This window comes from Narcine bancroftii, chromosome 2 (genome assembly GCF_036971445.1).
Source record: "Narcine bancroftii isolate sNarBan1 chromosome 2, sNarBan1.hap1, whole genome shotgun sequence".
Lineage (NCBI taxonomy): Eukaryota > Metazoa > Chordata > Chondrichthyes > Torpediniformes > Narcinidae > Narcine > Narcine bancroftii.
The window spans coordinates 312,085,911-312,107,951 of record NC_091470.1 but is presented as its reverse complement, the minus strand read 5'-3'; the positions used below and the strand labels follow the sequence as shown (position 1 = coordinate 312,107,951).

General features: G+C 43.0%; 1 protein-coding gene and 1 long non-coding RNA gene across 4 annotated transcripts in view; one reads left to right on the top strand and one right to left on the bottom strand.

Moving 5' to 3' along the window:
* The window catches only part of LOC138755526 (uncharacterized), a 101,573-nt gene extending 84,826 nt beyond the window's left edge, over window positions 1-16,747 (bottom strand). For all 3 annotated transcript variants that reach the window (XR_011352367.1, XR_011352366.1, XR_011352368.1), the window contains exons 1-2: window positions 16,610-16,747; window positions 5,860-5,975 (exon numbers count right to left, since the gene is read on the bottom strand). This is a non-coding gene — a long non-coding RNA (uncharacterized lncRNA). The remainder of the gene's footprint in view (window positions 1-5,859; window positions 5,976-16,609) is intronic.
* tatdn1 (TatD DNase domain containing 1) overlaps window positions 16,742-22,041 on the top strand; it is a 55,650-nt gene continuing 50,350 nt past the window's right edge. The window contains exon 1 of the mRNA XM_069921667.1: window positions 16,742-16,850. Coding sequence (XP_069777768.1) covers window positions 16,799-16,850 — 52 coding nt within the window. The 5' untranslated portion in view covers window positions 16,742-16,798. The remainder of the gene's footprint in view (window positions 16,851-22,041) is intronic.

The window sequence follows — 22,041 nt, the reverse complement described above, 5'->3', positions numbered from 1 at the left end:
AAATCAACTGCCACTCCACTACAACGTTGAAGGTTTGCCGCATTGCTGGAGGAGCTAACATTTGGATATTAAACTGAAACCTACTGTTCCCTGGGTAGATGCAACATCACACAGTAATGTTTTGAAGTGGGGAAAAGGAGTTTTCCCTGGTGCCCTTTACTATATTTGCCAATTAAAGATCACTCCAAATGAATAATTAACCAGTATTTATTATATTGCTGCTTGTGGGAGTAATATTTTGGACAAACTGCCTTTTGCATTTTCAATGTTTCAACCACAACATTTAAAAATTGTATAACTACCTCTAAATCACTTTGATTTGCCATTTTTTTTTACCTTCTCAATTTTATATTAGTAAAGGCAAAATAACACACACATTTAGGAATAATACTCTCTGCTTTTCTTTTATGATATACAATGCAGACATTGTTCTTTTGTTTGTGCCATTTTTCTCTAAAATTCTTCTCAAGGAGACATATGCTTTACTGATTTTTCCACTCTCTAATTCCAGAGCTTGACTAGACTTTACTCTGCCTTATAAACTTGCCTCATCAGTCGAGGCTTCAATGACCATATCAAAACACAAAAACAGGCAAAAGCAATAAAAATTTAAACATATATTGCACACACACAAAAAAAACAAGAAATATTGCAATGGACAAAATATCTTCTTTCATTATTTCTTTGGGACTTTCCACTATGAGACCTTGAGTATAAGATCTAATTTACGGTTACAGTTGCTGCAGAGAAACAGATCAGAGGTCAATCCACAGCACCATAAGAATAGCGGAGAGGATCACTGAAGTCTCCCTCCTCTCCATCGATATAATCTACCAGGATCATTGTCTGAAGAGTGCGCACAAAATTATTGAGGACCCCTTCCACCCTGCACACAGCTGTTCCCATCAAGAGATAGAGGAGTATCAAAGCTCGTGCCACCAGGCTAAAGCACAGTGTCTTCCCACAGGTAGTGAGAATGCCAAACAACCAAAGGAACTGCACACATCAACCATCCAAGACTCTCATATGTACAAAATAATATTTATTTATTTATGTGTATAGATGAAATATTTGTCCTGCGTATGTATTGTTCGTCTGTATTTGTGTTTTGGACTGAGGACCAGAGAACGCTGTTTCAATGGGTTGTACTTGTACAATCAGGTGACAATAAACTTGGCTTGACTTAATGTTTCAGTCACCTACTATGTATGCAGTTTGAGTCTAATTTGAAAAACACCAGGAAATTAAGGCGTATTTATTTATATACCTGACATCTGCCCCCTGTAATCAGAGATATAGTGTCAAATACTGGAAATATGGCTACCAGCCCATCATGACTTTTAGTTAAAATGTTGGCAGTTCATTGTCTTGCTATATGGATGGAACAATAATAGAGACTGCCACTCTGTTGCAGGGTTGAGGGGTTGCTGCTGAGCTGGAGTCTGACCATTCAGTATCTTCCGATACTAATCCCATTTACTAGCAGTAAACCTCCCATGCCCTGGTATTCCAGAACTTTTCTAGATGCTTCTTCAGTTCATTTTAGATTTTATTCACCTTCTGAGTGAAAAAAATCTTCCTCAGATCCCATCTAAACAAACTTTTGCTTTCCAGTTAAGATATCACAATCATGGGGAAAAGATTCTTGATATCCACCCTATCTATGCCTCTCCTAACTTTGTAATCCGTTATCAGTTCCACCCCCCCCCCCCACTCCCCCCAACTTCCTCCCCTAACCTCCACAGCTCAAAGGAAAACAAATCCTGCTTATCCAATCTCTACTCATAACTAGTGCTCTCTCAGGTCCACTCAGATCCTTCTTAGAGTGTGGTAACCTGAACTGTATTCCGGCTGCAGCTCGATCAATGTTGTATACCCAAGATGTCTCAGTCTGGTTAATGAAGACACGGATTCCATATTCCTTTTTACCATTCCCTCCACTGTGCCATGGCCTCTTTCACCATCCACCAAGGATATCCTTACTTGAATGCATTACTCATCACAATTAAACTCATTCTGCCATTGCTCTATCAACTTACCAGATGATCAATATTATTCTGTATCCTGTTAACCATGCTCGGCATATATTATAAACCATTTTTTCATGCATATTAATTAACTAACGGTGAATTCTGCACATATTCCCACCAGCAAGTGAACATTGATCAGAATGATAGGAGGGTGATCAAGACATTATATAAAATTGTTTAGAAGATTTAGACCTGGTATATTAGAAGAGACCAAAATGTTAAAATGAGTTGTTAAGGTAAATAAATAATTACTTTTGGTGATAGGAGGTAAACAATGAGACAGAAGTTTAAATGAGGGCTTGAACATTCATGAATTCCTATTAATCCAAGATTAGTATAAATCTATAACTAGATGCTGGGTTAATCAAGAACTTGAAAAAGGCTTGAATCAATGGGTTTTCATTAGATAAAACTATCAAGGAATATGAATCAAAGATGAGTAAATGAAGTTTAGGTTCTCCTGTACAGTTACAACAATGGCATCTATCGAACAATTGTGGAAATCTGCTCAGATATAACTCATTTACTATAAGGCAAGGCAAATCCAATCTGCCTAATCGTCATCCAGTTAGTCTGCTCTCAATCATCAGTAAAATCCTGGATGCTGTTGTCAACAGTCCTGTCAAACTGCTCTTAAAATCACAAAAAAATTATTATTCATGAAATATTGTTTGGATTTTGCCAGGACCACTTGACTCCAGAGTCATCTCAGCCTTAGTCTAAATGTCAGGAGAGGGAAAGGGAACAAGCAGGCAGGCAGGGAAGGACACCCCTATGGCCATGGTCCTCAATAACAAGTATATCATTTTGGACGCTGTTGCGGGGGGGGGGGGGGGGCGGAAAGAGAGACCTTCTAGAGACAAGCCATAGAGATTAAGTCTCTGGCATGGAGTCTGGTCCTGTGGCTAAGAAAGGAAGGGAGGAGAAAGGGAAAGAGAAGGGGTAAAATAAGAGGTTCTGCAAATGTTAGAAGTCAATGTGTTGTATGTGGTGGAAATGCTCTCAGGTTTTCAATGCAAGGAGTATTGTAGGAAAGGCAGATGAGTTTAGAGTGTGGATTGGCAAATGGAATTATGACATTGTGGTCATTTGTGAAACTTGGTTGCAGGAGGGGCAGGACTGGCAGCTCAATTTTCCAGGCTTCCATTACTTTAGATGCGATAGAATGGTGGAATGGGGGGGGGGGGGGGAAATAAAAGGGGGAGGAGAGGCATTGCTCATCAGGGAAAATATCACAGTTGTGTTCAGACAGGACAGACCAGAGGCCTTGCAACTAAGGCTATATGGGTGGAGCTGAGGAATGGGAAAGGTATGACCATATTTATAGGGTTGCATTATAGACCATCGAATTGCAACAAGAATTGATGGAGCAAATTTGTAGACAGATAGCAGACAGCTGCAGGAAACATAAGGTTGTGAGAGTAAGGGATTTTAATTTTTCACATATTGACTGGGACTCCCATACTGTAAAAGGGTTGGATGGCTTGGAGTTTGTCAGATGTGTTCAGAAAAGTTTTCTAAACCAAAATATAGAGGTTCCAACTAGAGAGAATGCAATACCTGATCTCTTAGTATCAGTACTCCTGACATAAGTATATAAATAGGTCTGGGCCTTAGATTGAGATTCTAATTTGGAGAAAGGCCAATTTTGAGGAAATGAGAAAGGATGTAGAATGCGTGGATTGGGATAAGTTGTTTTCGTTCAAGGATGTGTGAGTTAAGTGGAGGGCCTTCAAAGGTGAAATTTTGAGAGTACAGAGTTTATGTGCTTCTGTCAGGATCAAAGATAAGGTTAGAAGGCATAGGGAACCTTAGTTTTCAAGGGATATTGGTTCAGAAGAAGAGACTGTGGTGTATAGCAGGTATAGGCATCATGGAGCAAATAATTAAGGAGTATAAAAAATGCAAGAAAAACCTCACAAAATAAATCAGGAAGGCTAAAATAAGACACGAGGTTGCTTTGGCAGACAATGTGAAGGAAAATCCTAAGGGTTTCTACAGGTATATTAGGAGCAAAAGATAGGAAGGGACAAAATTGATCCCCTTGAAGATCAGAATGGTCAGCTTTGTATTGGAGCCAAAAGAGAATGGAGAGGTATAAATTTTTTTTCAAACAGTATTCATTCAGGAAAAGAGCAAAGTCATGGGAAATAAAGAAACAAGCAGTGAGATCATGGAACCTATACAGATTAAAGAGGAAGAAGTGCTTGCTGTTTTAAAGCAAACAAGAGTGGATAAATCCCAAGAGCGTGACAAGATATTCCCTTAGACCTTGAAGGAGGCTAGTGTAGAAATTGCAGGGGCTCTGCCAGAAATATTTAAAATGTTCTTAGCCATGGATGTGGTGCCAGAGGATTTGAGGGTAGCTCACATTTTTCTCTTCTTTAAAAAAGGCTCCAAAAATAACCCAGAAAATTATAGGCCAGTGAGCCTGATGTCAGTAGTAGGTCAATTATTGGAAGGTTTTCTGAAAGATTGGATATACAATTATTTGATAAGGGATAGTCAACATGGCTTTGTGCATGGTAGGTTGTGTTTAACCAATCTTGTAGTGTTTTTCGAGGAGGTTACCAGGAAAGTTGACAAAAGGCTGTGGATGTTGTCTCCATGAACTTTAGTAAGGTCTTTGACAAGGCCCTGCATGGGAGGTTAGTCAGGGAGGTTCAGAACTAGGTATTCATGAACTGGATTTGACAATGGCTAGATGGAAAAGCTTGAGAGTAGTGATGGATGATTGCTTCTCAGATTGAAGGCATGTGACTTGTGGTATGCCTCAGGGATCGGTGCTGTGACCATTGTTTTTTGTCATCTACATCAATGATCTGGATGTTAATATAGTAAATTTGATCAGGAAGTTTGCAGATGACACTAAGATTGGAGGTGTTGTGGACAGTGAAGGTTTGCAAAGCTTGCAGAGGGATCTGGACCAGCTGGAAAAATGGGCTGAAAATGGCAGATGTAATTTAATGCAGACAAATGTGAAGTGTTGCATTTTGGAAGGACAAACCAAAAAAGGACATACATGGTAAATGGCAGAGCACGGAGGAGTGCGGTTGAGGGATCATCACAGGTATCACAGGTATGGCATCCCAGAAAGAGAGATTTTGGTATATTGGCCTTCATAAATCAAAGTACAGGAGTTGGGCTGTTATTTTCAAGTTGTACAAGACATTGGTGAGGCCAAATTTGGAGTATTGTGTGCAGATTTGGTCACCTAACTACAGGAAAGATATCAATAAGATAGAAAGAGTGCCGAGAAGATTTACTAGGATGTTGCCTGGACTTCAGGAATTGAGTTACAGGGAAAGGTTAAACAGGTTAGGACTTGAATCCCTAGAGCATAGAAGAATGAGGGGAGATTTGATAGAGGTATTTAAAATTATGAGGGGGATGGACAGAGTAAATTTAGATAGTCTTTTTCCAGGGAGGATAGGTGAGTTACAAACCAGAGGATGTAGGTTAAGAGTGAAAGGGGAAAAGTTTAGGGGGATCATGAGGGAGAACTGCTTCATACAGAGAGTGATGGGAGTGTGGAACGAGCTTCCAGCCAAAGTGATGAATGCATGCTCAATTTTAAGAGGAATTTGGTCAGATACATGGATGGGAGAGGTATGTAGGGTTATGGACTGGGTGCAGGTCAAAAGAGGCCTATTTCTGTGTTGTAATGTTCTTTGGTTCCATGTTAAGCAAAATATAGAGTTCTAGAAGTGAAATGAGAGGCAATGTCTTTTGACACCAAGACACTTAATCATGTCTGACATTAATATGTCCTGGCAATATTTAAGTTAATGAGCTTTAAAGGAATACCCTCCTATGGTAGGAGTCATACCTTGAAAAATGGAAGGTGTTTGTGGTTATACTCATTAATTCCAACCCCTTCAAATCACTGCAGAAGTTCCTCATGGCAGGATCCTAGGACCAATCATCTTCAGTTGCTTGATCCTTCTATCATAAAATTAGAAGTGAAGATTTTCAGTGAAGGTCACACAACATGGAAATTGATTCACTTCTCCAAAAATTAATCAGTCTGCTCACATGCAGCAAAACCTAGGCAACATTTGGTATTAGGCTGATAAATGTAATTAATAAATGCCACGCAATGCCCAACCCCAACAAAAGAGGGTCTAACTACCTTCCCTTAACATTCAATTCCAAGCTCCATCAAGTTCCTTGAAATTACCATTAACCAGAAACTCACCCTGACTAAGCACATACATACCAATGTTAAATGAACTGACCAGAGGGTTGTATTCCATGTCATGTTTTGACACCCTGAAGCATTTACACTCTCTACAAAGCACAAATCAAGAGCATATAAATCTGATTCACTTTTTAAAATGTGTGTCCTTTCCAATTTTTGTGCTTTTGTCAGACAACACTTTTTGCAATTATCCTGACTTTTCAGTGGACCTTTATAGTTTTGATTAAATTTGTCTGTGGAGCATATTAATATAAAAGAATGAACAAAAATAAAAACATAAGAAATAGAAATGAAGTAGACCAATTGATCCCTTAAGCATCCTCGAATCAACAAGACCTCTGCAATCCTGCCTTGTTCCCCTAGTTTTGATTTATTTAAACTCTAGAAACCAATTGAAAAGAATCAATGTCAAAACTTGATAGCTATCAGGTGTAGAGAATTCCATGATTCACTTCCCTCAGAATGATGATTTTTTTCCCCTCCTTCGTCAGGGGAAATCTTTTGAACCCTCAATGCATTTTTAATGATTCAATTAGGTCACTCTTCATACTTTTAATCTCCAGAGAATAGAGGCTTAGACTTCTCAATTTCCCTTCATATTACAAACTCATTGTCACAAGAATCAGTCTGGTGAGTCTTGTTTGTTGATAAATTTTTGTTCTAAAGAGTTGAGAAAAGTATAGTGATTTTGTTTGCTGATTTGTCGTTGTTTCTGTCTAATGTAATTTTCCAAATACAGGAAGTTAGAAAAAAGTTGATGATAAGCCACAAAAGGAGATATTAAAACTGTTATCCAAAAGCTTTGTCAAAGAGCTGGTTTAAATGTGCACAAGGAGGCACAAAAGAGAAGTATAAAATTTCAGAGGTAATTTAGCATAGGTTCTTACAGCAGTGGAGTAGAGATTACATTTGTGAATACAGTCATGGTCAGAATTAGTGTAGATATCTCAGGATTCTAGAGTTCAGGTAGATTACAGATACAGGTGTGGAAAAAACTTCAGTACTTAATCTAAGCTGTGTGCTAGACAATGTGAGAGAGCTTAGATTTTTAAGGGAAAAGAATACACAGCCAACTTCCACCAACTCATCCTGATCTTAATTTACCTCATTCAGTCTGCTTGAAGAGATTCTGTTGGGAAAGCAAGTCCTGTGTTCCCTATTGATTTTCCTATGATTCACTACTATTCCCTCTGCTACTTTGTATCATTGGTGTGGAATAAGCCCACTGAATTGAAAAGAATGGTGATAACACGTAGCCAGCTGTTAAAGGTAGGCATCTTCACCTTAGCTGGAATATGGAATTCTTTGATTGATATATGGATCGAGGATATATACGGTCTTGTTGAAAATTAAGCTGGACATCAATGAACAAATCAGTGGTGAGTAGGTGGTTCTGTGAACAAAACCCTCCATCATTAGCTGAATTGGATTTGGCCTTTTTTGTGAATATTGTGTATCCAATATTTCTGTTTAATTTAAAAAAATGCAATGTTAATTTGACAGCATTTTTAATGAAAAACATTACAGCTTTCCTTTAGTGGTTGTATTTATTATTGAGGTAATGAGCATAAATATACTGCTATATGTAGCACCTAATAGATTCGGAGACGGCTTTGAAAATAGCAGCGTGGACTTGTCTGCAGCGGCTACACCTGATCACGGTTTGGAACCATGAACAACTTTTAATCGGATGATTGCAGGAGTTGTGTTTAGCCAGTAGAACATGCTGAATGGGTGCAGATCCGAGCAGATGCTGCAGAGTTGTGGAACTCACGCGACGGAGATATGGAATTTCAGACATGGCCAAGTGGAGGAGGCCGGTGGTTCTTTGGCTCTTTGGAGCATTGTCCCAAGATGACTATTGTCGGGCTGAGTGGAAAGGACGAGCTGTGGCGTCAGAGATGGCATCCAGTGCAATGTGTGTGGCAGAGCTGTGCCAGACTCGGAGGTTGGGAGACGTGCCTAAACCTCGTGGATAAATGGAGGATTTGAGGTTGCAATGTCTGGGCCTCATGGGAGGGATGGTGCTGGAGGGTTTGGGCCATGTGAACTTATGACTGGGCAATAGTTGGGTTCCCTACCACTAGTGAACTTAACATCTGTGGAGGGGTTGGTAACCCAACCTGTTGAAGGCTGCACGAGCAGAGCCTGCAGTGGCCCTTCAAGCTCGGGGATCGTTCTTCTGCACCTGAAACTGGCAGACAATTTATAACATCTAGCTGTAATTTGTCTCCTTATACTATTGACTGGTTTCTGAAAATTGATTGAATGTTGCATTCTATTGTTCGGCAGTTTTTGTACCGGGTCAGGGAAGTGTTATCTTGGTTTTAATGCTGTAATGGTGTTAATGGCGATAAATAAATAACTGATCTAATAATAATTAATAGAATAATTACCCTCTTATTACATTGGTCTGATGCTATTAATCACAGCTTTAATAAGATGAGATCTTGCCTCTTATCAACCTTTGTTGAATGCATTTTGGCAGAGGAATTGAGTATTTCAACTCCGACCGCTTTTGAACAGTCTAATATCAGACATTGTGATGCTGCGGCTGCCATCATTTTGACTTGAAGTCCTTTAGCAGGCAGGTAAGAATTAATTTGGAAATCTACTCCTGACTGCTTTTCAGTGAAGAAGTCCATGTGTATTTGCATTATTTTGAAAATCGGGGCTAGATTATATTGATCAGAATGATGTACAGGCAGGAATTTGTCTTAATATTCTCATACAGTTCTTCAATGAAACTTGTCAGGTCTTCTTGGTCATAGGTTATTTTATGTTCTTGAAACCAGCAAAAAGAACACCACTGATCCTCCAGGATGATCAAAAATATGCATTTTTGTGCCGTATGGATGTCCATGTTCTGCATCAAATTGTCAAAGTTTTGAACTTTCATGGGTGCAGAAATCATAGAATTGAAATTGGGTGCAAAGCCCAATAAAAAAAACATACTAAAATCAAATATTTCTGCTGAGACCCAATCACTGAGATTACTGCATTGTAACTGCATTGTAGACTTTAGACGTTGTTCCTCGTATATTATAGAATGCTTGTCATGTCAAACGCCAATCTCGATAATGGTTTTAATGCAGTAAATTACATTTGTCTAATTTACAAATAGATGGTTGAGGTTGCCTCTAGCGGCACATTACTTTGCTGTAATATAAATGATAGTGTTCACAGCTTGATTGTGTAAAAAAAAATCCCCATGTTTTTAATGCTTACCTTTAAAAATACTTTACTACAGGAGTATTCAGAATTGTTCTCATGACCATTCATAGTTCCCAGCCGGCTTGCCGACGTGAATAATTATATTGCTTCCTTTGGCTATAATGGTGAGCTGTGCGTTAACTTCATGTAATTTTGTCAATTTAATTACATCTTGCGTTATCTGAGCTTTGTTCAATCCAACAGTGAGATTAATATTGTAAATATTAATTTTAGTATGTTCAAAGATTATTAATTTATTGTCAACTTTAAAATATAAAATACAATGTCAGTGTATTTTTATTATTAGCCTGTTGGTTCTTGATGACTTGGGTCTTCCGAGTTCACTTATTATAAACGCTTCAACTGGTATACATCAGTGTGGAAATATATGCAAGTGTTGATACCAGTTTCTAAGTCTAGCAAAAAGCATCAACAGAGTTACATCAGTTTTTTCTAATATATCAACTCACATTTAGTCCTCAAAAACAATTAAAATAGATCTTTATGTCCAGTAAAGTGAAATTATCTCACTCAGCTCTACCTGAACCCAAATTCATAACACAAAATAGAGCATTATTCTCTTATTGTAGAATCAGTCACCTAGTAAATAAGAACTCTGATTAAACTTAAAATTATGCTGAATGTACTTCATGACTCTTAGACTTGGTTATGTAGAGAGAAGAACTGTACAGGTGCTTAAGCAGACATCTGTCCCTTCCAGAGAAATGGTTTGCTTTGGAGCTACCATATCATGTACTGTAAATGTCATCACAGCCATGATCCAAAAATATTTACCTTCCAGGGGAGCATTCATGTGATTACCTTGCTCATAAAGGATAGGAGGTAAAACAGTTTTATGGTCTAGTTAGTCTAATGTTGATTATTGACAAATGTTAGAATGAATTAATAGCATTTGTCATAATGAATATGTATGAGATGTACCGGAAGTCACGTGGTATGAGAGGGAGATAAGAACACAAGCAGGAGAACAAAGGAAACGTGAAAATAAAGCCACTGAGAAGTTTACCTGATAAAACTTGTGTTTAATGTTTTATTAACTTCACATTTTGGGCCACAAATGTGACATTGGCGACGAGGATGAAAGAAGCTTGAAGAAAATTAAAGACTAAACAAGATTACAGACAACTTCAAGGTGATAAGAATTTTCTCTTTCACTCAGTACTTTTGGGGCTGGAATATTTCCTCATGGCTGGTGCAAACGGTGACTTTCTAACACATAGTGGAATTGCTCATTTTGACCCGACTGGTGATGCAAGCACTGTAAGTGTGAAGTGGAAGGCATGGCTGGAAGAATTTGAATCCTACGCCGACAGTCGTGGCCTATTTCTAGATACCGGTACAGTTGAACAAAAAGCACATAGAAGGGCATTACTTCTTTTCACTGCGGGACCTGCAGTTCGGGAAACATTTAAGACACTTTTGAATACTGGAAGAAAGGATGAGTACCGGAAAGCGGTAGATGCATTAAATGCACACTATGTTGTGACACTGAATGCTACATTTCAACGCCATTTGTTTCGGAGAACGAGACAAGAAGATGGCCAGACAATTGCTCAGTACGTGACGAAACTACGCCAGCTAGCTGTTGGATGCAATTACATGCCAGCTGATTTGGACAACCAATTATTGGATCAAGTCGTACAGCACTGCAGATCAGATAAACTCAGAAGACGTCTACTGGAAAGAGGGAGTGAGTTGGAACTCACTGATGCTTTAACCATTGCTGCTGCATTAGAGGCTGTTGAAGGGCAATTTCATACCATGACCCTGAAAGACAACTCAAGCCAACAAATTAAGAGGCTCTCACATCGCCATAACCAGCCAAGATATACGTCGACACAAGACGTGGAGTGTTATCGACATGGAAACCGAGGTCACTTTGGAAAAGACCCATATTGCCCGGCCAAAGGCAAAGTTTGCGGAAAGTGTGGAGGTAAGGACCACTTTGCAAAGAAGTGCAAAAGCAAGTCCAATGCAGACCAGAAGAGGAAGAGTACAACTTCCAAAGGCAAAGTCTGGGGGAAAGGAAAGTATCCTGGAAAGAAAGATACCATTTGCCAGATAGACGGTGACGATGATGATACCCAGGAGGAACAGAGTTGTTACCAATTTACGTTGAATGAAGTACATCATGAAAAGGTCCCAGTGATCATTGGTGGAGTGACAGTGCAGGTCATTGTAGACTCAGGCAGTGACAGTAATGTGATTGATCGACATTTATGGGAGAAGTTGAAAAGGAAAAAGATCATCTGTAGCTCAAAGAAGTGTTCCAAGAAACTGTATCCATACACAGCAACAAAGCCATTGCAGACCATTGGATGTTTTACTGCAACTGTTGAAGCTGGAGATAAGTACACCGAAGCAGAGTTTATGGTCATAGAAGAGAGGGGAGAACCATTGCTGAGTAGAAGCACAGCGCAAGACCTGGCAATACTTCATATTGGAGCTTGTGTCAATTCAATTCAGTCATACGAGGATATGAAGCAAGAATTCCCCGCAGTCTTCCAAGGAGTAGGAAAGCTGAAAGGTCGACAATTGAAGCTAGCGGTAGATGAAACAGTCAAACCCAAGGCACAACCAATGCGCCGAAATCCGTTTGGACTTCGTGGGAAAGTCGAAGCCAAAATTAAAGAATTGATCGAACAAGACATTATTGAACCGGTGGAACATTCGACGCAATGGGTCAGTCCCGTAGTGATTGTGCCAAACCAAAGGGTGACATAAGACTATGTGTTGACATGAGAATGGCCAATGAAGCTATAATTAGAGAACGACACCCTATACCAACAGTGGAGGAAATACTTCAAGAACTAACTGCCAGCAAGGTATTCTCAAAAATTGATCTGAAATGGGGCTATCATCAACTAGAGCTGGATCCAGGTTCCCGAGATGTGACAACATTTGTGACTCACTGTGGATTGTATCGTTACAAGAGACTATCATTTGGAATTAATGCAGCTTCGGAGATCTACCAGTATGAAATCCATCGAGTGATTCAAGGCATTCCTGGAGTTGCCAACATTTCTGACGACATCATAGTCCATGCACCAACGAAGGAAGAGCATGACAAACGGTTGAGGCGTGTACTATCTAGACTACTGGAGGCAGGCCTTACCGTGAATGGAAACAAGTGCCAGTTCGGTGTGTCAGAAATGGACTTCATGGGACACAGACTTACACGGGAAGGTCTAAACCCTGCAGAGGCCAAGGTGAAAACTATTGCAGAGGCACGTGCACCTCAGAACGCAACAGAGGTGAGGAGTTTCCTGGGATTGGTCAATTTTTGTGCAAAGTTCATTCCTAATTTCGCTACAGTGGCAGAACCACTAAGGATACTAACCAGGAAAGGTGTACCATTTCATTTTGGATCTGAGCAGAAGAAAGCGTTCACAGCGCTGAAGCAAAGCCTGACAGATGCAAAAACTCTTGGATATTACGATCCGGCGGCATCAACCAAAGTCATAGCGCATGCCAGCCCGGTTGGTTTAGGAGCTGTGTTGGTCCAGATGCATGATGGAGGACCAAGAATCATTGCCTATGCCAGCAGATCGTTATCAGATGTGGAAAGAAGATACTCTCAGACAGAGAAAGAAGCACTCGGACTTGTATGGGCCTGTGAGAGGTTCCATGCATATTTATACGGCATTGAATTTGAACTCATCACAGATCATAAGCCATTAGAGGTGATCTATGCACCTAGATCCAAACCATGTGCCAGAATAGAGAGATGGGTACTCAGACTACAACCCTACAAATATAAAGTAATCCACATTGCAGGGAAAGCAAACATTGCTGATCCGCTGTCCAGATTGGTGAAGGATGGTGGTCCACATTCCAAGTCAGAATTGGGAACAGAAACAGAGAGCTTTGTACGCTTCGTAGCTATTCAGTCAACACCAAAAGCTGTGACTACGAAGGAAGTCGAGAGAGAATCCGAACGTGATCCAGAACTCATGGAAGTAAGAGAATGCATACAGAGTGGACAATGGGACAAGTGTACTCACAAGGCTTACATTCCCATTAGAGACGAACTTTGTTGCATCGGACAGTGTGTATTGAGAGGTTGCAGATTGGTGATACCGCAAAGATTGAGACCAAAGATCGTATCCTTAGCGCATGAAGGACACCTAGGCATTGTTGGTACCAAGCAAAACCTCAGAACCAAGGTATGGTGGCCAGGTTGTGATAAGGACGCAGAGAAATTTGTTAAAACTTGTCACGCATGTCAAATCACAAGTAGGAGTAATCCGCCAGAACCGATCCGGAGTACGCAACTCCCGACAGGACCATGGATCGATGTAGCTGTTGATTTTCTTGGACCTTTACCGACGGGTGAATCAATTATGGTAGTGATAGATTACTACAGCAGATACTATGAGTACGTGGTGTTGAAGTCCACAACCACTGAAAAAACAATACAAGCGTTAGCAGAGATATTCGCAAGATATGGATTACCTGTTACATTATACTCTGACAATGGTCCACAATTCATTTCAGAGACATTTGCGGAATACATGAGGACCACAGGTATCCACCATCATAAAGTAACTCCGAAATGGCCGCAAGCCAATGGAGAAGTAGAGAGACAAAATCAATCCATTGAAAAACGATTGAGGATTGCACACGCAGAAGGACAATATTGGCGAGAAGCATTGCTATCTTATGTGGCTGTCTATCGAGCAACGCCTCATGCAACCAGTGGAAAAAGTCCTGCAGAAGCATTTTTTGGGAGAAAAATCCACTCAAAAATGCCAGAAATAAAGGAAATCCGAGACGACCAGGAGATGAGGGACCATGATGCAGAAAAGAAAGGTGCAGCAAAGCTGTACACAGATTTGAAACGTGGAGCCAAGTACTCAGACATTCATGCCAGGAGATAATGTTCTAGTGAGGCATGAAACTGGTGGTAAGCTAGACACACCTTATTACCATCAACCCTATACTGTCGTATCCAGAAGTGGCAGTATGGTGACAGTCAAGTCTCCGACTGGAGTCCTGTATAAGAGAAATGTATCAGGTGTAAAAAGGTACCAGTCCAGAGATACATCGAGCGAAGAGGTTGAAAGGCCAATACGAGATGCTGAAACTGAGAGACCTGATGATGTTCCAGAGGCAGTTACCAGCACTCCTGATGAAGTGACTAGAGCGCCAGAAACACTCGAAGCCGTGGCGAGCAGTATTTCCGACGCTGAGAGTGAACAACCGAGAAGCGACGACAATATCGCAGGCAGGCCGAAACGAAACCGGAAAGCGCCCAAACGATACGAAGACTTTGTGCCATAATTTTAATAAGAACTTTGGGACAGTATTTTAATCTTATATCATAAAGTTTATTTCTGATTAAAGGAGGGATGTCATGATAATGAATATGTATGAGATGTACCGGAAGTCACGTGGTATGAGAGGGAGATAAGAACACAAGCAGGAGAACAAAGGAAACGTGAAAATAAAGCCACTGAGAAGTTTACCTGATAAAACTTGTGTTTAATGTTTTATTAACTTCACATTTTGGGCCACAAATGTGACAGCATTGTTTTGTTAAGCGCCTTTGCTCTGGCCACTGCAATAGCAGGGACCTCAGCTAATCATTTCAATTTTGTGCCCCATTCCCACACCAATGCCTCATGCAGGCCAAACTGAAGGCACCCACAAATTGGAGGAACAACTAATATTCCACCTCTGCCATTTCTGCCAGATACTATGTGATTCCACCATCAGACACATTTCCCTCTCCTCCTTCCGCAGGGACCACTCCCACCATGACTTGACGAAAGGCTCAAGCCTGAAATGTCAGTTATGCTATTTTATCTTTGTTATAAAAGGACAGTTTGACCTGCTCAGTTTCTCCAGCATTGTGTTTTAACTTTAACTAGTGTCTGCAGACTCCCCCCATCTCCCTTGCCACTCCTCCCTCCCTACTAATCATCCCCTTGGAAGCTATCACTTGTGACCGCAGGAGATTCTCTTTTTGCACCCACATCTCCTCCTATCGCCACCATTTGGGGCCCCAATCAGTCCTTCCAAGCAACCTTTTACTTGTGGATCCACAAAGGTCATCTACTGCATATGGTGCTCCCATTGTGGTCTTCTCTAAATTGGAGAGACTGGGCACAGACTGGGAGATTGCTTCATTGAGCAATTTGGCTCTGCCTACTGCATTAGTGGGGATCTCCCAGTGGCCGCACATTTCAATTTCCCATCCCGTTCCCTTGCTAACATGCCTGTCCATGGCCTCATGCACTGCCACAAAACTCATATTCTGTGTGAGCACCCTCCAACCAGATAGCACTGACATTGACTTCTCCAGTTTGTTATTTCCCCCCAATGCTCATCTCCTGTTTCCCTCCCTCTAGTTCTGTGTGTGTGTGTGTGTGTGTGTCTCTCTCACTGCTCTGGTTTCTGTTAGACACCACATCTCTCTCACTCCCTTTCCCTAACTCCTTCCTTCTCCATTGAGAGAGCTGCCCCCCCCCCCATCATTTCTCAGCTTTTCTCCTGACTGCTCTCCCATCCACAGGCCCCCATGACCTCTTGCCCGTTGGCCAGTGCTCCTCCAGCCCCTTCTTTCCTACCCCCAACCCCTTCTCTCCTCCTCACCCCAACATTTATATTCAGCTGTCTGCCTACGTTTTGCTTGTACCTTGACAAAAAAAAGGCTCAGCTCAAAACGTTGATTCTATTATCTTTGTTTCCAGTTTCTCCAGCACTTGTGTGCTTTATACTACAATCAAGGTGGCTTGGAGACGTTTTTCTTTAATACCAAACCCACTGCTGAGGAGTGTGCGGGAAACTTTGCCATGGAGAAGACCAAAGAAGAATCTAAAAGGCCCAACTTCAAAAAAAGAAAAGGCGGTAAAAATGAAAACAATGGCGAGAGGAGGAATTGAAGGCTGGAGAAAGAGGGTCGGTCACACGGTGACACCAGATAAGCTTGGAGTGAAACGCTGCAGTCTGCAGTCGCTGCGATTTTAGTGAAGTCGGAGAGACGCTGGAGGAACTCGGCAGCGACCAGAGGTTCCGAGTCGTAATGCGAAACCAAACCGCAGCCCGGGCTTGAAGGAAACGTTACCGCTGATTTTGGGGGACAAGGAAGTAGTTTTAAAACGGCTGGAAGACTGAAACCTTTGCACCGATGTGAGCTGACCTGCTCCAGCATTTTCCATGGCTGATTCGGCGACCTGCTGCCACAGTCGGCGTTCGTTTTCTGCAGATCGCCCTACAACTACTCCGTGATCGGCCTGACACCAGGCACTTCAGGTGCACCGTCTTCAACTGCCCGCCCGCTGAGGTCAGGGGTCATGGGTCAGGGGGGACCAAGCAGTTCCGGGAGCGGATGGCGGCCAAGTTCCCCTCCGCGCGGAGGATGGGGACCTTCACCTTCATCGGTAAGCATCAGTACGGCTCTGGATTAGGGCTGAGGTGGGGGGGAAAGGGGGAGGGCGGGCAGGCAGGCACCTCTCTCATGAGTGGGCCTGCCGCTGCCAACGAAGGCTGTTCTGTGGGCGGGATCGGTCCCTAGGCCACCGCGGGGATGCCTCTGCAACCAGCGCCCGCCTCAGGCTCCTCTCGGTTGGGACCAATCCCTCAAGTATTGGCCCGACTGGAACGGCAGCCGAGGTGGGAACTCTTTCCCCACCGCACCCCCGGCCGAGCCCAACCCACTCTGCGGATGGGGGAGATGCTCATGGTCGTGGTCTCATTTAGTGAATTACCTCCCCCTACACCCTAATAATGTATCTCATTATTTGCCCAGAGTTTTACTCGGAATGGGGAATGCGTATTGACCCATTTGGCAACAGCAGGTATGATATGGAGATGACAGTAGCCCCTTTAGACTTGTAAGTGGTCCCAGGAATAAACGGCCAATTGGCCTTTAAAGTGTCTCGTGTGAGAGGAAAATCTCACGCTGGGGATTGATGGCCTCGATCCCCAGTTCGATCCTGGCGTCTGGAGATGCCTGCGTTGCAATCAGGCAAGTGTAGAATGGGCAAATGCATCGTGGGTTTGAAATTATCCAAGTTTTTGCATGAGTGCAGGAACGTGAAGGCAGGAAAGATTAAGATGAAGGAATAAACTGTGCCATTAGAAAGGCACAGTGGGGTGATGGGGGGGGGCAGTGGAGTGGGGGAGAGAGAGAAGGGGAAAATAAATAGTGATAAATAGCTTGGGAAGTTGGCACTGGTATAGCACACAATTTATAAAGACCATGAGAAAAAGTGATGGTGGACTTGACTTCCCAGAATGCTGTGGGGTCGAGAAACCCCACCATGATGCTCTGTGCCTTCAGCTGTGCCCAAGGCCCTTTCTCTGCCGCACAAAATTCTAGGAGGGCAGGTCCACCCTCACTTTTGCTCCACAGTATTTCTCTATTGTGCGCTATACTGCTACCAGCTTTCCCATCTTGTTTAAATTGTATGTGGTAGTGTGACCAACTTTCCCACTCTCTTTATAAATTGTCCACTATCGAACAACTGAAAAGTGGCAAAGCAGCAGGTATGGATGGAATCCCCCCAGAAGTCTGGAAGGCTGGCGGCAAAACTCTGCATGCCAAACTGCATGAGTTTTTCAAGCTTTGTTGGGACCAAGGTAAACTGCCTCAGGATCTTCGTGATGCCACCATCATCACCCTGTACAAAAACAAAGGCGAGAAATCAGACTGCTCAAACTACAGGGGAATCACGTTGCTCTCCATTGCAGGCAAAATCTTCGCTAGGATTCTACTAAATAGAATAATACCTAGTGTCGCTGAGAATATTCTCCCAGAATCACAGTGCGGCTTTCGCGCAAACAGAGGAACCACTGACATGGTCTTTGCCCTCAGACAGCTCCAAGAAAAGTGCAGAGAACAAAACAAAGGACTCTACATCACCTTTGTTGACCTCACCAAAGCCTTCGACACCGTGAGCAGGAAAGGGCTTTGGCAAATACTAGAGCGCATCGGATGTCCCCCAAAGTTCCTCAACATGATTATCCAACTGCACGAAAACCAACAAGGTCGGGTCAGATACAGCAATGAGCTCTCTGAACCCTTCTCCATTAACAATGGCGTGAAGCAAGGCTGTGTTCTGGCACCAACCCTCTTTTCAATCTTCTTCAGCATGATGCTGAACCAAGCCATGAAAGACCCCAACAATGAAGACGCTGTTTACATCCGGTACCGCACGGATGGCAGTCTCTTCAATCTGAGGCGCCTGCAAGCTCACACCAAGACACAAGAGAAACTTGTCCGTGAACTACTCTTTGCAGATGATGCCGCTTTAGTTGCCCATTCAGAGCCAGCTCTTCAGCGCTTGACGTCCTGCTTTGCGGAAACTGCCAAAATGTTTGGCCTGGAAGTCAGCCTGAAGAAAACTGAGGTCCTCCATCAGCCAGCTCCCCACCATGACTACCAGCCCCCCCACATCTCCATCGGGCACACAAAACTCAAAACGGTCAACCAGTTTACCTATCTCGGCTGCACCATTTCATCAGATGCAAGGATCGACAATGAGATAGACAACAGACTCGCCAAGGCAAATAGCGCCTTTGGAAGACTACACAAAAGAGTCTGGAAAAACAACCAACTGAAAAACCTCACAAAGATAAGCGTATACAGAGCCGTTGTCATACCCACACTCCTGTTCGGCTCCGAATCATGGGTCCTCTACCGGCACCACCTACGGCTCCTAGAACGCTTCCACCAGCGTTGTCTCCGCTCCATCCTCAACATCCATTGGAGCGCTCACACCCCTAACGTCGAGGTACTCGAGATGGCAGAGGTCGACAGCATCGAGTCCACGCTGCTGAAGATCCAGCTGCGCTGGATGGGTCACGTCTCCAGAATGGAGGACCATCGCCTTCCCAAGATCGTATTATATGGCGAGCTCTCCACTGGCCACCGTGACAGAGGTGCACCAAAGAAAAGGTACAAGGACTGCCTAAAGAAATCTCTTGGTGCCTGCCACATTGACCACCGCCAGTGGGCTGATAACGCCTCAAACCGTGCATCTTGGCGCCTCACAGTTTGGCGGGCAGCAGCCTCCTTTGAAGAAGACCGCAGAGCCCACCTCACTGACAAAAGGCAAAGGAGGAAAAACCCAACACCCAACCCCAACCAACCAATTTTCCCTTGCAACCGCTGCAATCGTGTCTGCCTGTCCCGCATCGGACTGGTCAGCCACAAACGAGCCTGCAGCTGACGTGGACTTTTTTACCCCCTCCATAAATCTTCGTCCGCGAAGCCAAGCCAAAGAAAAGTGTGACCAACTTTCCCACTCTCTTTATAAATTGTCCACTATTGCTATTTATTGCTAGCACTTTCCCATTGTCACTTATTAAGGTTTATATAGGCCAGCACAGCAACAACAGGGGATGAAGGGGTCATACTGTGCTGTACATAAAGCTTAATTATGTTATAGTTAGTCATGAATAATTTTGTTCATATGTAAGATCATAATACATTGATCGGTATTTAGGGCCATGCCACCATTGCTCGATGCGTCATAACATCACCGGTAGAAGGTAGAACCCTGGGGATGGCTCCTTGCAAGTGTGAAAGCGTTCACTGTCCCAGTTCAGAGTGGTCAAGTGTGAAAAGCCAAACTTCCATTCCTATCCCGGGACACTGAATGGTTGATTTAGTAGGATGCAAGTGCGAAATGCTACTGTTGCCTTAATATTAATATGTTATAAACAAACCACATGAGATGCATGTAGTCAATGATCCTTGTATGAATATAAATGATTTAATTTAAATTTCTAACAAAATATACATGATGGTGCAAATAACATAAGTTTAAATTGTGTCCTTGAGAAGCCTGTGTTTTCTTTTAATTGTGTCCACAATGCCGGAGAAAGAGGAATTTCAGGGCCAGGATGTTTTTCATCAGTCTAATGGAACAAGTGAATGAACATGAAACTTAATGAAATACTAAGAAGAAACTTAATGTTTTAAAACACAGGCTTGTTATCGCAACATGGTATAATGTGAATGCTGATTTTTTATTACCCTTATCTTCTGCAACTAAAGTTGTTTACAACTCTGATCTGACTAAAAACTTTAAATATTAGTTAATGTGGTAGTCAGGGAAAAATAAAAAGGTGTAAGGAGATGTCAGGTTTTTACTGAGAAACCTTTTGAGGTGTAACAGCAAAATTAGGGTAAAGGACATTTTATTTAAAACCACATCAATGTGAATTTTCAACACTGTAAAGGAAAAGAAACCCCAGAAAATGCTGAAAATACTAAGAAGACATGACAACATCTATGGAAAGTCCAGCAGGGTTCAGTGTCCATCACAAGTTCAGCCGGTCCAGTGGTCTTTTCTGGCTCTGGGACCACCTTAGTGCTGGCTGTGGCTCAGCTGCTGGTTCCTGGGCAATGTGAAGTCTGTTGGCAGTGTACATGTCCGGTGACTGGGGTGGAGCAGTTGGGCCGGGGGTAGGGGTAGGGTGCCTGGGTATGTAGAGGTTGATCATGGTGGTAGGGCTCACTGGGTAGTCAGTGGCAGTCTCGGGATCTCCCGCACGCGCCAGGTCCTGGACGAAGACAGGGTCCTCGTGTCCATCTGGGTATGCCAGGTGGATGTATTAGGGATTTGCGTGGAGGAGAATGAACTTCTCGACCAGTGGGAAGGTCTTATGGCATTGCCCATGCCTCCAGAGCAGGATTGATCTAGGGGAGTCTAGGTGTGGTCCTTGATCTGGACATCCTGGGGTAGGAAAACATTCGTTCATGTGGTGTGGTGTTGGGATCTGTACACAGGAGGGATTTTATCACGTGGAGCGCCTCGGGGAGGACATCTTGCCAATGGAAAATGAATGGGCAGGGCTTTTGATTTCAGGGCTAGGAGGACTGCTTTCCAAATGGTGGCGTTCTCCCTTTTCATCTGGCCATTACCGGGGGAGGGGGGGTGCGCATTGCCACTAGTGGTTCTACTAGTGGTGATGCTGTGCGCCAACAGATACTGATGCAACTTGTTGCTGTGGATGTAGCCCAGGTACCCGAATAGGGTAAAGATATTGTACAGTGTCTTTATGACTGTGGCTGTGGTCATGTCCGGGCACGGGATGGCAAATGTGAACTTGGGAGTACTCATCATTGACGTTGAGAAAGTATGTGTTTAGGTTCAACGAGGGCAGGGGCCCCTTGAAATCCATGCTCAGGCATTCGAAGGAGCGATAGCCTCGATCAGGTGTGACTTGTCGGGATGGCAGAAGTGTGGTTTGCACTCAGCACAGATCCAGCAGTTTCTGGTCAGTGTCCTGACATTGTTAATGGAGTAGGGAAGGATTTTGACTTTGACAAAATGACCCTGAGGTGACAGAGGTCATCGTGGAGTGCTTGGAGTCGGTTGGATTGCATGCTGGCGCATGTCTCCTGGGACATGGCATCTGGAGGCATGTTGAGCTTCCTCAGCCAGAACAAGGTGTTAAAGTTATAGATGGAGGGTTCAATTCTCCGCCGCAGAATCTTGTCATTCTTGAATTTGCCCTGCTGATTATTAGTAAACATAAAAGCGACTGCACATTGATCAGTCAGCAGGGAAAATCGTTTACCAGCCAGGTAGCGCCTCCAATGCCGCACTCCATCAACAA